This window comes from Dendrobates tinctorius, unplaced genomic scaffold (genome assembly GCF_039654945.1).
Source record: "Dendrobates tinctorius isolate UK_male_01 unplaced genomic scaffold, ASM3965494v1 ptg000120l, whole genome shotgun sequence".
NCBI lineage: Eukaryota > Metazoa > Chordata > Amphibia > Anura > Dendrobatidae > Dendrobates > Dendrobates tinctorius.
Window position 1 is genome coordinate 12,879,691 of NW_027361788.1, and position 13,394 is coordinate 12,893,084.

The 13,394-nt window shown below is 44.9% G+C and overlaps 1 protein-coding gene across 4 annotated transcripts in view; it reads left to right on the forward strand.

Annotated features, from left to right (window-relative positions):
- The window catches only part of MVB12B (multivesicular body subunit 12B), a 156,898-nt gene that overhangs the window by 62,352 nt on the left and 81,152 nt on the right, over positions 1 to 13,394 (forward strand). For all 4 annotated transcript variants that reach the window (XM_073590757.1, XM_073590758.1, XM_073590759.1 and 1 more), the window contains 3 exons: positions 1,428 to 1,535; positions 1,612 to 1,708; positions 9,608 to 9,737. In XM_073590757.1, the coding sequence (XP_073446858.1) occupies positions 1,428 to 1,535; positions 1,612 to 1,708; positions 9,608 to 9,737 (335 nt within the window). The remainder of the gene's footprint in view (positions 1 to 1,427; positions 1,536 to 1,611; positions 1,709 to 9,607; positions 9,738 to 13,394) is intronic.

Consider the following 13,394-nt stretch of genomic DNA (forward strand, 5'->3'; position numbering starts at 1 on the left):
CTACAATTTTACCACCCAAAACTCTAGACAATATACTTAAAGGATAAAATGTATTGCTAACTTAAAGGGAATTTGTCTACACTGACATTGTGGCAATGTTTCCTACTTGGGTGCATGGTGAGGTAACACAGGACACGTTTTCATTTAAATGTCCAGGCTGGTTTATTGGTTCTTCGTAGACCAGCCACAAGCAAAGGAAAATAAACAGCCTTTAAGTGCAGGCAAAACAAAGTAAACCAGTCTAACAAAGTTGCTTTAGAAGGCAGTCCATGATAGACTGGATAGTATCTAGTATACCAGCTCAGTCTGGAGATACCTCACAGAATGTCCTCTTACCTCCACATACACTGACCATGAGTCAAGCAAACAGATTCCATGTTATCCTGTGAACCACATGCAGGGATGTGTGTGTATGGTATGTGGGCAGCTAGACACGCCCATCTCTTACGCTGCCCGTAAACCTGGCACAGATGCAAAAAACAAGCCTCTTCGTACTATGTGCGCTAGACCAATACTCCAGGTTTACATCACAGAGGACAACCTCTTCTGTGATGCATACCTCCCATCAACTATATGTTTGGCAGCCACCTTACAATATGTAGGTTATAGAAAATTGAACGCATTGGTCTATGCCATCCGATGTTTTATTTTTGAAAAATGTTTTCTTAATATGTAAATGAGCTGATAAGATCTATGGGCACATATATCCATGAAAATCTGCCTCCATAGCTTATTTTAAAATAAAGAGGGCATTATCAGTGTGAGACATTTAATGACTGACAGTCTGCTCTCCTGATCTACATGACTCACACTGGTAAAGCCCCCTTTGATATAAAATCAGCTCTGGAGGCAGATTCCCAAGGAGCTATATGTCCCATAGATGTTAAAACTAATTTACATATTAAGAAAAATGTGGACTTCTCTGGAATAAGACATCGAATCGCATATATCAAGGGATCATTTTGTTACTTTGACTGACAAGCCCATATAGACCACTTTAAAAAGATTTGTTCCTACTCACAGATTCCTTTTAAAAAAGCGGCTGCATGTAGAATTAAACTTTAATTTTCTCCCTGTAGCTGCTACTCTAGTAAATCACCATTTTACCCTAAGAATAACCCTCTATCTGTAGGTAAATAGAGTTTTGGGACACTGACCTATTCCCTTTCATGTTAAAACAATTGCTTAATCAACAATCGTGTCAAGAATTCAGCAAACACAAAATGAGATATATCGGATAGGAAGTCGTCCCATATTTGCTGTCAATCAGATTTTTTTTTTTTTATCCGTTTTTGTTTTTTTAATTTTATATTTTTTATTCTTTGTTACATTGGGAAAGGTAAGCTATATTTGATTTTGCAGTTCAAAAAGAGGTTACCTAGCCAGCTTCGCACTAATTAACTGCTTGTCCATGTCGCACATCACAGGTTTCACAGACAACAGACGGGCTGGATGCAGACCTTTGGAAGGATGGTTTATTTAAGTCCAAGGTGACAAGATATCTCTGTTTCACCAGAGCTTTCTCAAGAGAAAACGTAAGTCGGGACATCTATCAGTGACTTGTTTTGCTGTCGTTTGTTGTCATCTCCTCACCTTGCTCTTGTTCTTCAGAGCCATTTAGGGAATGTCTTGGTAGACATGAAACTGATTGATATAAAGGACACATTACCTGTGGGCTTCATACCCATCCAAGAGACGGTTGATACCCGTAAGTACTTGTCAATGTATAAAGCTTTATTCTCCTCTTATTAAGATATACCATCACTTAATGACTGGCAGGGCTAGAACTTTCGAGACCCCTGTTGGCTCTGCAGGGAACCACTGAATGGGGCTGCGATGCCGTTTACTTTCAGTCGTTGTGCAGAATGGCGGTGAAGGTGGACGGAGTTCTGAACCAACTCTGAACTCTTCATTCTTGGGATCGCAAAGGGTTTTTTTGAAGATTAGACTACCATCAATAACTGCATGATATTTCAGTGCTTTGACATGGAAATACCCCTTTTATAAGATTGTAGTTTCCATTGAAGACCAGCTAGGTGTATTTTCACAATTCAAGTTAATGTGAATATCATGCTTTTTACCCTGATTTTCCTAGGAAAATGTCATAAAAATCTGATTGGAGATCCAACTCCTGGCAATCCCTGATTAGCTATGGTCCTCCATTTACGTCTTCTCTTCTAGAAATGTCATCCGTATGAGATCAGTGGGGTTCTGACACGCAGCACCACCACCAGTTAGCTGAAAACTGCTCAGGCTGCAGCCAAAACTAAGCTGAACATAACAGTCCCTACATTACTTGGGTGTCGATGACAAGAACTGCACTTTATCTTCCATTGGCTGGAATGGTTGGGAATAGCCAGGACCTAAAAATTAATGACCAAAAAGTTGGATCAGTCATCAATACAATGAGATCGATGCAGTTCTCTGGGCACTACCCTGCAGTAGCCATTACGTAATGCTGACTTGGCAGTCTTCAGCGCATCAATACTGGTGTTCATTGCCAGTTCTCACATTAATGACGTATCCTTAAGATAGCAATTCAAAGGCAAATACCATTTCTATGTAGTAGCTTGGCTTTTCTTTTTTGCACCTTGAGCCCAGGATGCAGCATGAGCCTGTTGTGTTGAAGTCATACAGAGTAGTAGTATTCCGGCTCACAGCATTATTTAGATTAAAATCCAAGAAACTTATTGTTCCATATTTGGTAGCGTTTTATACAATCTTTAATGACCCAACAGATCAACCTTGGGTCAATTATTATAAAAAATGGTATCACTACAGAAAAATAAAAGTTTCTTATCTGAGCTATAAAACCTACAACAGAAAAATTGAGCAAAAACCCTGCTGTAACCAATTAAATAAAAAGCAAAAAGTGCATTTAAATAAGAATTTTCTCTTTCCCCCATGACGGCACCACGGAGAGAGGGGATCCGCCCCACGGCGACAGAAAACTTACAGATAAAAAGGCGGTACCTCTCCCGCATCAGTTAGTTTCCTGTCCCCATAGGGAACCTACAGACTTACCATCGGATCCGGGGCCGACCAGTCTGGCGAATGACAGTGGGAGCCCCCTGTCCCGGCTGGGGCGGTTACCTGAGGCGCCACCGCTGGGGTCAGTGGGCCTCCAGGGTTTGCGGAGGGAGAGGCGACAGAAGCGCTTCCAGAGAACCGCCTCTCCCGGGATAGCGTCCTCCAAATGTGCAGCCGGGGCGGCCCTGGGCCGGAGCAGGTACCGGGGTGGGAGAGCGTCAGTGGGCGCAGTATCCCCCATGCGTGCCGGCAGCTTGAGGAGACACAGCCGGCCTCGGCGCAGTGCATCACTGGGAGCCGGGGGCGGAGACAGTTCGCACGCGTGGGGCGGGGCTTGGCCTAGGCGACGTCACACGCCGCAATGAATCTCTGGGTAGGCTGGGCCAGTGCATGCGCTCGGGGGGGGCGGGTGCCACCGGATGACGTGGGCGGCGCAAAGCATCCCTGGGAGCCGATTGGAGATGCACAGGCGTCGACCACACCGTGGGGAAAAAAAATGCCCCCCCTCCCCGCTTGATTAAAAGTGTGCAGGGGGAACAGCGCTGCCTGTATCTAACACCATGAGTTCCGAGCCTCCAGAAGAGCAACAGATGCTAGACGTGTCCTCTGACAGAGGACACCAGCAGCAAACGCAGAAATCACCACAGCAGCACCGCAAGAAGGATGCCAAGGACCAGGCACAGCGACACAGCAGCAGACGCTCGGAGTCCCGACGCAGCAAAGAGTTCGGTGGGACAGGGGTCCCAAAAGACAAACCGCGAGCAGAGCCGGGGCCTACTTCTGATTCGGTATCCTTCTTCGGTCTGGTGGGTAAGTGGACTACGTGAACATATATACTGTAATTAGGGCCTGTCCTCCTTCTCTTATAGGGGAAGAAGTGTACGCAGAAGGCCAACCACAAGATTTGCCCACTATTAAAGGAGGAGCTCCCCACAGCGTGGGGGAAAAGGCTCTGCCAATCCTGCATTGAACATACAATATGCAAGGAATCCCCAGGGTTCGTTTCTGACCTTAGAGCCCTAATTGTCCACCAAGTAGAAAACACCTTCAAAACCCTTCAGGAAAAAAGCAAAAAGCATAAGAAGCCTAAAAGAAAGGAGCCTGAGTCAGATCATAGTGATAGGGAGAGCGAATCTTCTTCATCAGGCACAGATAGCACTTCATCCGACTCCTCGTCCTCTGCGGAAGAGGGTCGCAGCTGTTTCCCTATAGAGGAAATGGACAACCTAATAAGGGCAGTCAGAACCACTATGGTACTAGTAGACACCAGGCCCAAAAGAACCACTCAGGATGCCAGCGGGTTAGAGCAGAAGAAGAGGAGGTCTTTTCCCATGAATGATAAAATCCAGGCGCTTATACAGAGGGAGTGGAAAAGGCCAGAGAAAAAGGGCCTCCTAGCACCAAAAAGGAAATATCCCTTTGAGGAGCCAAGCTGCTCGTTTTGGGACAAAGCACTGAAGGTGGATGTGGCCATAGTGAAAGCCTCAAAAAAATTCTCTCTACCCTTTTGAGGACATGGGGACAGTGAAAGACCCCATGGACAAAAAAGCGGATACATTCCTAAAAGGAGCTTGGGAGGCAGCCGGAGGAGGACTAAAACCTGCTATAGCCGCCACCTGCACAGCTAGAGTCCTGATGGTGTGGCTGGATCAGCTGGACGACCAACTAAAGAACAAAACCCCAAGGGGCGCAATCCTAGACTCCGTCTCGTTAATGAGAGGAGTGGCGGCGTTTCTGGCGGACGCATCCGCGGATTTGATCAGGTTGACAGCCAGGGCAGCCTCATTCTCGAACGCAGCCAGAAGAGCTCTATGGCTCAAGTGCTGGACAGGAGACCTGCAAACGAATACAAAACTCTGCTCCATTCCCTGTGAAGGGGAATTCCTTTTCGGACCCACACTGGACGATATACTTGAAAAAGCAGGGACAAAAAGAAGTCTTTCCCTAACCCATCCAATTACCCCTTCAAACGCTTTCGGAGCAAGAAATTTATGCAGAGGAAGCCGCCTAAAAACTACCAGGATAAATGGGAAGATAGGAGAGGCAAAGGGAAAGGGGTTCATGTTCGGGATTCCAGCAGACAAGAAGCAACACCAATGAAGGTGTCTCCCAGGTAGGGGGAAAGATTGGGCCTCTTCTTCCCAACCTGGGAAAAGATATCAAGCAGTTCCTGGATCCTAAGCATCGTAAAAACAGGCATCAAATTAAAATTTCACACCTCACCCAAACCTTCTTTCGTAGTGACCCCACAGAGGCAGTCGATAGAAGAGCAAGCGGCAGTACAACAGGAGATTCAGCCCTGGTGGAGAAATCGGTACTGCAGGAGGTTCCCCACCAAGAAAAAGGAGAAGGCTTCTATTCCCCTATCTTCCTGCGGAAGAAACTAGATTGGACATTCAGGACAATAGTGAACCTGAAAAGATTGAACAAATGCCTAGTGATTCATCCATTCAAAATGGAAACAATAAAATCAGCAGTAAAGATGCTGTTTCCATCTTGTTACATGACGGTACTCGACTTAAAAGACGCGTACTATCACTTCCCCATACACACGGACTACCGCCGTTTCCTCAGAATAGCAGTCACCATAGGGGGAGAAATAAAGCATTATCAATTCAAAGCTCTCCCATTCGGGCTGGCCACCGCCCCGAGAGTATTTACAAAGATCATAGCAGAGGTCATGGCACACTTGAGAGAGCGGGACGTCCTGATAGTTCCATACTTGGATGACTTCCTAGTGATAGGCAACTCCTCCCCCTCTCATTGCAGAGACCAGTTGAACCAGACTATGGAATCATTGTCCAACCTAGGTTGGTTACTAAACCTGCCGAAATCTCGGTTGACTCCGAGCCAAGTACAAGAATATTTGGGCATAACCATAGATTCCCTCAGACAAGAGTGTCATCTGCCGGAGGGGAAAACGCTACACATACAGCAGCTAGCAGCAGGAGCAATGACACACACAGTAATGACACTCAGGAAGGCCATGTCCCTGCTCGGCTCAATGACAGCCTGCCTACCAGCTGTCCAGTGGGCCCAAGCTCATACAAGAGATCTCCAGTGGGAGATACTAGCGGCAGAAATTTCTTTTCACGGAAATTTAGAAGGGCGGTTAGACATCTCACCCGTAACAGCTCACTCACTACAGTGGTGGACGGAACCATCCAACCTATCTAGGGGGGTCCCTTGGGTGATACTGGTCTCTCAGATCCTTACTACAGATGCAAGCCCCTGGGGGTGGGGGGCTCACTTGGACAATCGGGTAGCACAAGGAGTCTGGACAGACGACGAAAAGTCAGCCTCCTCAAACATGAAGGAGCTATTAGCGGTGAATCGAGCCCTCCTGCATTTTCTAAACTCCCTCAGGTCCCACCACGTGAGGGTGTTCTCAGACAACAGCAAAGTAGCCGCCTACTTGAATCATCAGGTTGGCATGAGATCCCGTACCCTTATGGAGGTAACAAAGTCAATTTTCCTGGTTGCAGAGGGGAACCTAGGCTCACTGACAGTATTACACATAAAAGGGTCAGACAATGTGACGGCGGACTTCCTAAGTCACACACAACTGAGACAGGGCGAGTGGGAGTTGAACCAGGGAATTTTCAATCAGATCACGAAGCTATGGGGGATACCCAACATAGATCTATTTGCCAACAAGACGAATCGGAAGGTGAAAACCTTCTGCTCCATAGACCCATCGGGGAACCCAATAGCCCTGGACGTCCTTATGATCCTTTGGCACTTTCCCCTTGCATATGCGTTCCCACCAATAGCCTTAATTCCATCAGTTCTGAGGAAGATTCGGGCGGACAAAGCAAGGGTGATCGTGATAGCTCCCTTCTGGCCAAGAATGACTTTGTTCTCTTGGCTGAGGAGAATGTCCATCTTCGACCCTTGGGTCCTCCCGGATGTCCGGGACTTACTCTCACAAGGGCCAGTACTTCACCCGCAGGTGGAGAACCTACATATGACGGCCTGGAATTTGAAAGGGCTGTATTAAACAACAGGGACTTCTCCCAAAATTTAGTATCTACTCTCAGAAAACCAGTAACCACTAGATTGTACGGTAGGATCTGGAGGAAGTTCCTTTCGGTATCAGGGGCAGGCTCGGGTGGGAATGTACCTCTATCTAAGGCTAGTTTCACATTAGCGTTTACGGCCGCAGCGTCGGGCTGCGCACGGTCGCCGCTAAGCCCCGCCCCCTGTCGCGCCTCCACCGGTAGCTCCGCCTACGGACGCATGACGCTGCATGTGTCCTGCGTCCCCTATCTTTAGCACTGGGGACGCAGGCCGTGTGCAGGTATGCGTTTGGTGGCGGCGCATGCGTCCTTTTGATGCTGCGCCGACTAGCGCCAAACGCAACAGGTTGCAATTTGGTGCGCTCGGCGCAGCGTGAAAAGGACACATGCGCCGCCAAACGCATACCTGCACACGGCCTGCGTCCTCCGTGCTAAAGATGGGGGACGCAGGACGCATGCAGCATCATGCGCCCGTAGGCGGAGCTACTGGCGGAGGCATGGCAGGGGGCGGGGCTTAGCGGCAGCCGTGCGCAGACCGACGCTGCTGCCTTAAATGCAAATGTGAAACTAGCCTTAGATTCTCACGTTCCTGCAGAAAGGGCTAGAACAAGGACTGGCTACCAGCACATTGAAGGTTCAGGTGGCGGCCCTAGGGGCCCTATACAACTATGACTTGGCAGGGAACTGTTGGGTTTCCAGGTTCATTAAGGCAGCAGGTAGATCCAGGCCCATGCCTTCTCTAAACACTCCTCCCTGGGATCTAAACCTGGTGCTCTCAGCCCTGACCAAGCCTCCCTTTGAGCCTTTGCAAGAAGCACCGCTAAAATTAATATCTCTCAAGACCTCCCTCTTGATAGCCCTCACATCGGCCCGTAGAATTAGTGACATCCAGGCCCTGTCAGCCTTCCCTCCATTTACACAGATCCTGGATGACAGGGTGGTACTTAGGACAGGCCCAGCCTATCTGCCGAAGGTAGCATCACGATTCCACAGAACTCAAGAAATCTCCCTCCCCTCCTTTTGCCCCAATCCCAAAAACTAGGGAGAAGAGGCCCTACACACATTAGATGTCAGGAGATGCAAAATTGGATACCTAGCGGCCACCAGGGAGTGTAGGACGGATAGGTCTCTCTTTGTCTGCTTCCAGGGGCCAAAGAAAAGGCGAAAGGCATCAAAGAGCACGTTGGCCAGGTGGATAAGAGATGCCATCACCTTGTCATACTCGTCACAGGGTGCGGACATTCCAGGCAGAATAACGGCCCTTTCCACAAGAGCGGTGTCAACTTCCAGGGCAGAGAGAGCAGGCGTCTCCATTGAACAGATATGTAGAGCCGCCATTTGGTCCTCTCCTTCGACTTTCTTTAACCACTATCGGCTGGACCTAGCCACCTTCTCAGATTTAACCTTTGGTAGAAGGGTGCTGGAGGCAGTGGTCCCCCCTTAATAGATAGTCTCTGCAATTCTCTCCGTGGTGCCGTCATTGGGGGGGAAAGAGAAAATCATAGTTACTTAACGTTAACGGTATTTCTCTGAGCCCGTGACGGCACCCGTATATTCCCTCCCTACACGCGTGGGGTGTGCACTTATTGTAAATACAGTTTAGTCAAAAAGTCACATGGTGTCTCCTCCGCAGTATTAATAATTATAGAAATTTTTTCTTAAAGTTATTGTGTTAGTATTAGGCTAAAGTTCCGTTAATGCTCTGTAAAACAACTAATGCGGGAGAGAGGTACCGCCTTTTTATCTGTAGGTTTCCTGTCCCCGTGGGGTGGATCCCCTCTCTCCGTGGTGCCGTCATGGGCTCAGAGAAATACCGTTAACGGTAAGTAACTACGATTTTTAGTAACATTTTTTTTTATCAAAAAATAGCATAAAAGCCATCCCACCACGACAATTTAACTCTGATCGGGACAGTCTTACACTGGCTAATATTAAAACCTTACCATGTGTTCATGTTGACGTCAGTGTGTGAATAAGGGCAGACCAAAGGACTGGGCCCAACCAGTGAAACTCCAGTCTGGTGAAGCCTTATATACAATTTCCAGCTGGTGTTTCACTGTCCCATTTTTAGAGTAACCTTGTCGTGGTGGGATGGCTTTTAATACTATTTTTTGATTAAAAAAAAAAAAGTATTATTTATTTAAATGCACTTTTTGCTTTTTATTTACTTAAAGCAGGGTTTTTGCTTACTTTTTCTCTTGTAGGTTTTATATGTTTTGTGGCCAATGTGAACATGAGTTTGTTCTGCATGTGTACCAACTCAAGTCAAGCTCAATTTTTGATTATTTTTTTTTCTTTAATCTCAACTATGCTGTGATCCAGATTTTCACTACTTTATTGCCTATGTTTAGGATAATTTTCCACTTGTTAGGTCCTGAACAACCCCTTTGACACAGACTGAAAAACAATCAAATGTGTTCTTTCAGTGTCCCTAAGTTGGGTTTTGTCTTGTATATAGCATTTTCCAAGTTCTTTTAAGTCCATCATATACAACTAATGAAGAACTTGTGGAATCTTCAGTTTTGATGTTGCTGTTTCTGCCTTTTTTTCCCCTACAGAGGAAGTTGCCTTTAGAAAAAAACGACTATGCATCAAGTTTATCCCAAGAGACTCGACGGAAGCTGCAATCTGTGACATCCGCATCCTGAGCCGCTCGAAACAAGCCCCACCTCAGTATACGTTCATAGGGTGAGTGTGATCGGCACTTCTGCTCATCGCTCTGTACATTACTAACAATCCACTAAAATAATAATAAAAAAAAACACAACCTCAGAGGGGTTCTTATACAACATTACATCTCAATATAGTGAAGTAATTTATAAATTAGTTCAACTACAACAATGGCATCCATGAATGTCAGAGGATATTGCGAGGAGAATGACTTGGGAAGTGTTTACACTGGCCAGTTATTGTTATCGTGAACCAGCTCTTTTCCCGAAAACTGGGCTGTGTAAAAAGGCTGTTGATCATGCAGTGAATGAGCAAACTGCTCGTTCATTGTGTGAAATGAATTTTAATCATTGTTCTCAATAGCACAAATTACTGTGTAAGCAACTATAGGGAGAAAAATACTTTATCTAAAATACTAATTAAAGCTGCCAAAAAGGAAACATTGCTAAGGATAGTAAAACTGATCCCAAACTGTTCAACTATATCAATAGTAAAATAATCAAAAGTGAAAGCGTAGGCCCCTTAAAAAATTGTGAGGAAAGAATGGTTGTAGATGACGAGTAAAAAGCTAATATAAAAAATAAATATTAACCCCTTTCTGGCATATGACGTACTATCCCGTCCAAGTGACCCGGGCCTGTATGACCATGGACGGGATAGTACATCATCGCGATTAGCTGCGCTCACGGGGAGGAACGCGGCTGATCGCGGCCGGGTGTCAGCTGATTATCACAGCTGACACCCAGCACTTTAACCCCCAGCACACTGCGATCAAAAATTATCGCAGTGTTCCGGTGGCATAGGGAAGCATCGGGCAGGGAGGGGACTCCCTGTGTGCTTCCCTGAGACCCTCAGAACAACGCAGTGTGATCGCGTTGTTCCGAGGGCCTCTTTCCTGCTGGACCCCAGATCCAAGATGGCCGCAGGATCCTTCCGGGTCCTGCAGGGAGGTGGCTTGTCAGTGCCGCTCAGAAGCCTCCTGCACTGCCTGTCAGATCGCTGATCTGACATAGTGCTCTTCAAAGTCAGATCAGCGATCTGATGTAATATAGTGAAGTCCCACCCTGGGACAATGTAAAAAAGTGAAGGGGAAAAAAAAAAAAAAACAACTAAAAAAACAAAACTTTTCCCAATAAATTTCTTTATGTAAAAAAAAAAAACCCAAACAATAAGAGTACACATTTAGTATCGCCGCGTCCGTAACAACCCGCCCTATAAAGCTGTCCCATTAGTTAACCCCTTTATTGAACCCCTTGGAAAACAAAAAAGGCACAAAAACGATTCATTATCATCATACCGCCGAACAAAAAGTGTAATAACACGTGGTCAAAAAGACGGATATAAATAAACATGGTACCGCTAAAAACATCATCTTGTACTGCAAAAAACAAGCCGCCATACAGCGTCATCTATAAAAAAAAAAGTTATAGCTCGCAGGATAAAGCGAATCAAAATAATTATTTTTTTATATAAAATTGTTTTTATTGTATAAAAGTGCAAAAACATAAAAAAAAACAATATAAATGAGGTATCGCTGTAATCGTGCTAACTCAAAGAATAAAACTGCTTTATCAATTTTACCACATCGCGGAACGTTATAAGCACCCCCCCCCCCCCAAAGAAATTAATAAATTGTTGGTTTTTGTTCATTCTGCCTCCCAAAAGTAGTAATAAAAAGCGATCAAAAAATGTCACGTGCCCAATAATAGTACCAATAAAAACGTCAACTCGTCCCACAAAAAATACGACCTCACATGACTCTGTGGGCCAAAATATGGAAAAATTACAGCTCTCAAAATGTGGTGATGCAAAAACTATTTTTTTGCAATAAAAGGCGTCTTTTAGCGTGTGACAGCTGCCAAACATAAAAACCCGCTATTAATAGTAAATCAAACCCCCCTTTATTACCTCCTTAGTTATGGAAAAATTATAAAATAAAGAAAAATGTATTTATTTCCATTTTTCCGTTAGGGATGTGTTGGGGGTTAGGGTTGGAGTTAGAATTGGGGGTGTTTCCACTGTTTAGGCACATCAGGTGCTTTCCAAACGCGACTTGGCATCTGATCTCAATTCCAGTCAATTCTGCGTTGAAAAAGTCAAATGGTGCTCCTTCCATTCCTAGCTCTGCTATGAGCCAAACAGTGGTTTACCCCCAGATATGGGGTATCGGCATACTCAGGACAAATTGCACAATAACTCTTGGGGTCTAATTTCTTCTGTTCCCCTGGGGAAAATAAAAAATTAGGAGCAAAAAATCATTTTTGTGGCAAAAAATGATTTTTTATTTTTTTGGCTCTACATTATAAACTTCTGTGAAGCACTTGGGAGTTCAAATTTCTCAACACAAATCTAGATAAGTTCCTTGGGGGGGTCTAGTTTCAAAAATGGGGTCACTTGTGGGGGGTTTCCACTGTTTAGGCACATCAGGGGCTCTCCAAAGGCGCCATAACGCCCCATCTTAATTCCAGCCAATTTTGCGATGAAAGTCATAAACGGCGCTCCTTCCCTTCCGAGCTCTGCCATGCACCCAAACAGTGGTTTACCCCCACATATGGGGCATCAGAATACTCAGGGCAAATTGCACAATATAATTTGGGGTCCAATTCCTCCTGCTACCCTTGGGAAAATAAAAAAAAAAATTGGACCTTAAGTAATTTGTTTGTGAAAAAAAGTTAAATGTTCATGGCTTGTTTGTTTTAAAAATTCCAAAAATTCCTGTGAAGCCCCTGAAGGGTTAATAAACTTCTTGCATGTGGTTTTGCACACCTTGAGGGGTGCAGTTTTTAGAATGGTGTCACTTTTGGGTATTTTCTATCATATTGACCACTCAAAGTAACTTCAAATGTGATGTGGTCCCTAAAAATAAAATTGGTGTTGTAAAAATGAGAAATCGCTGGTCAACTTTTAACCCTTATAACTTCCTAACTAAAAAAACTTGGTTCCAAAAATGTACTGATGTAAAGTAAACATGTGGGAAATGTTACTTAAGTATTTTGTGTGCCATATCTCCGTGATTTAAGGGCATGAACATTCAAAGTTGGAAAATTGCGAAAATTATTCACCCAATTTCCGTTTTTTTCACAAATAAACGCAAGTCATATCAAAGAAATTTTTGCCCCTATCATGAAGTACAATATGTCATGAGAAAACATTGTCAGAATCACCGGGATCCATGGAAGCATTCCATAGTTATTTCCTCATAAAGGGACAGTGGTCAGAATTGTAAAAACTGGCCCGGTCATGAACGTGCAAACCACCCTTGGGGTAAAGGGGTTGAACACCCTCTCCATGGTATTCACGGTGGAAAATAAAATTCTTTCACGTTCCCTAAACAAAGTCATTTTATGTGTAAGTGTGTGTAGCCCATTCACTACCTCTATCTATCCCCCACACCCTCAAGATGGCTGGACCATCATTGTAAATACACACTTGTACTTTGTGTCTCCCCCACCTCATTGTACATTGTAAGCTCTCATGAGCAGGGTCGTTTTATTTTGCTTTAATTATTGTATTATTGTTAACGTTATTTATGACTGTGTTTGAAACTGTTAAACTGTAAAGCGCTGCGGAATATGTTGGTGCTATATAAATAAAGATTATTATTATTATATGCTAGGTGAAATGCTGAGAGACAAAGAAAACCCTATATTAAGGGTCACAAATCTAACGCAAGAA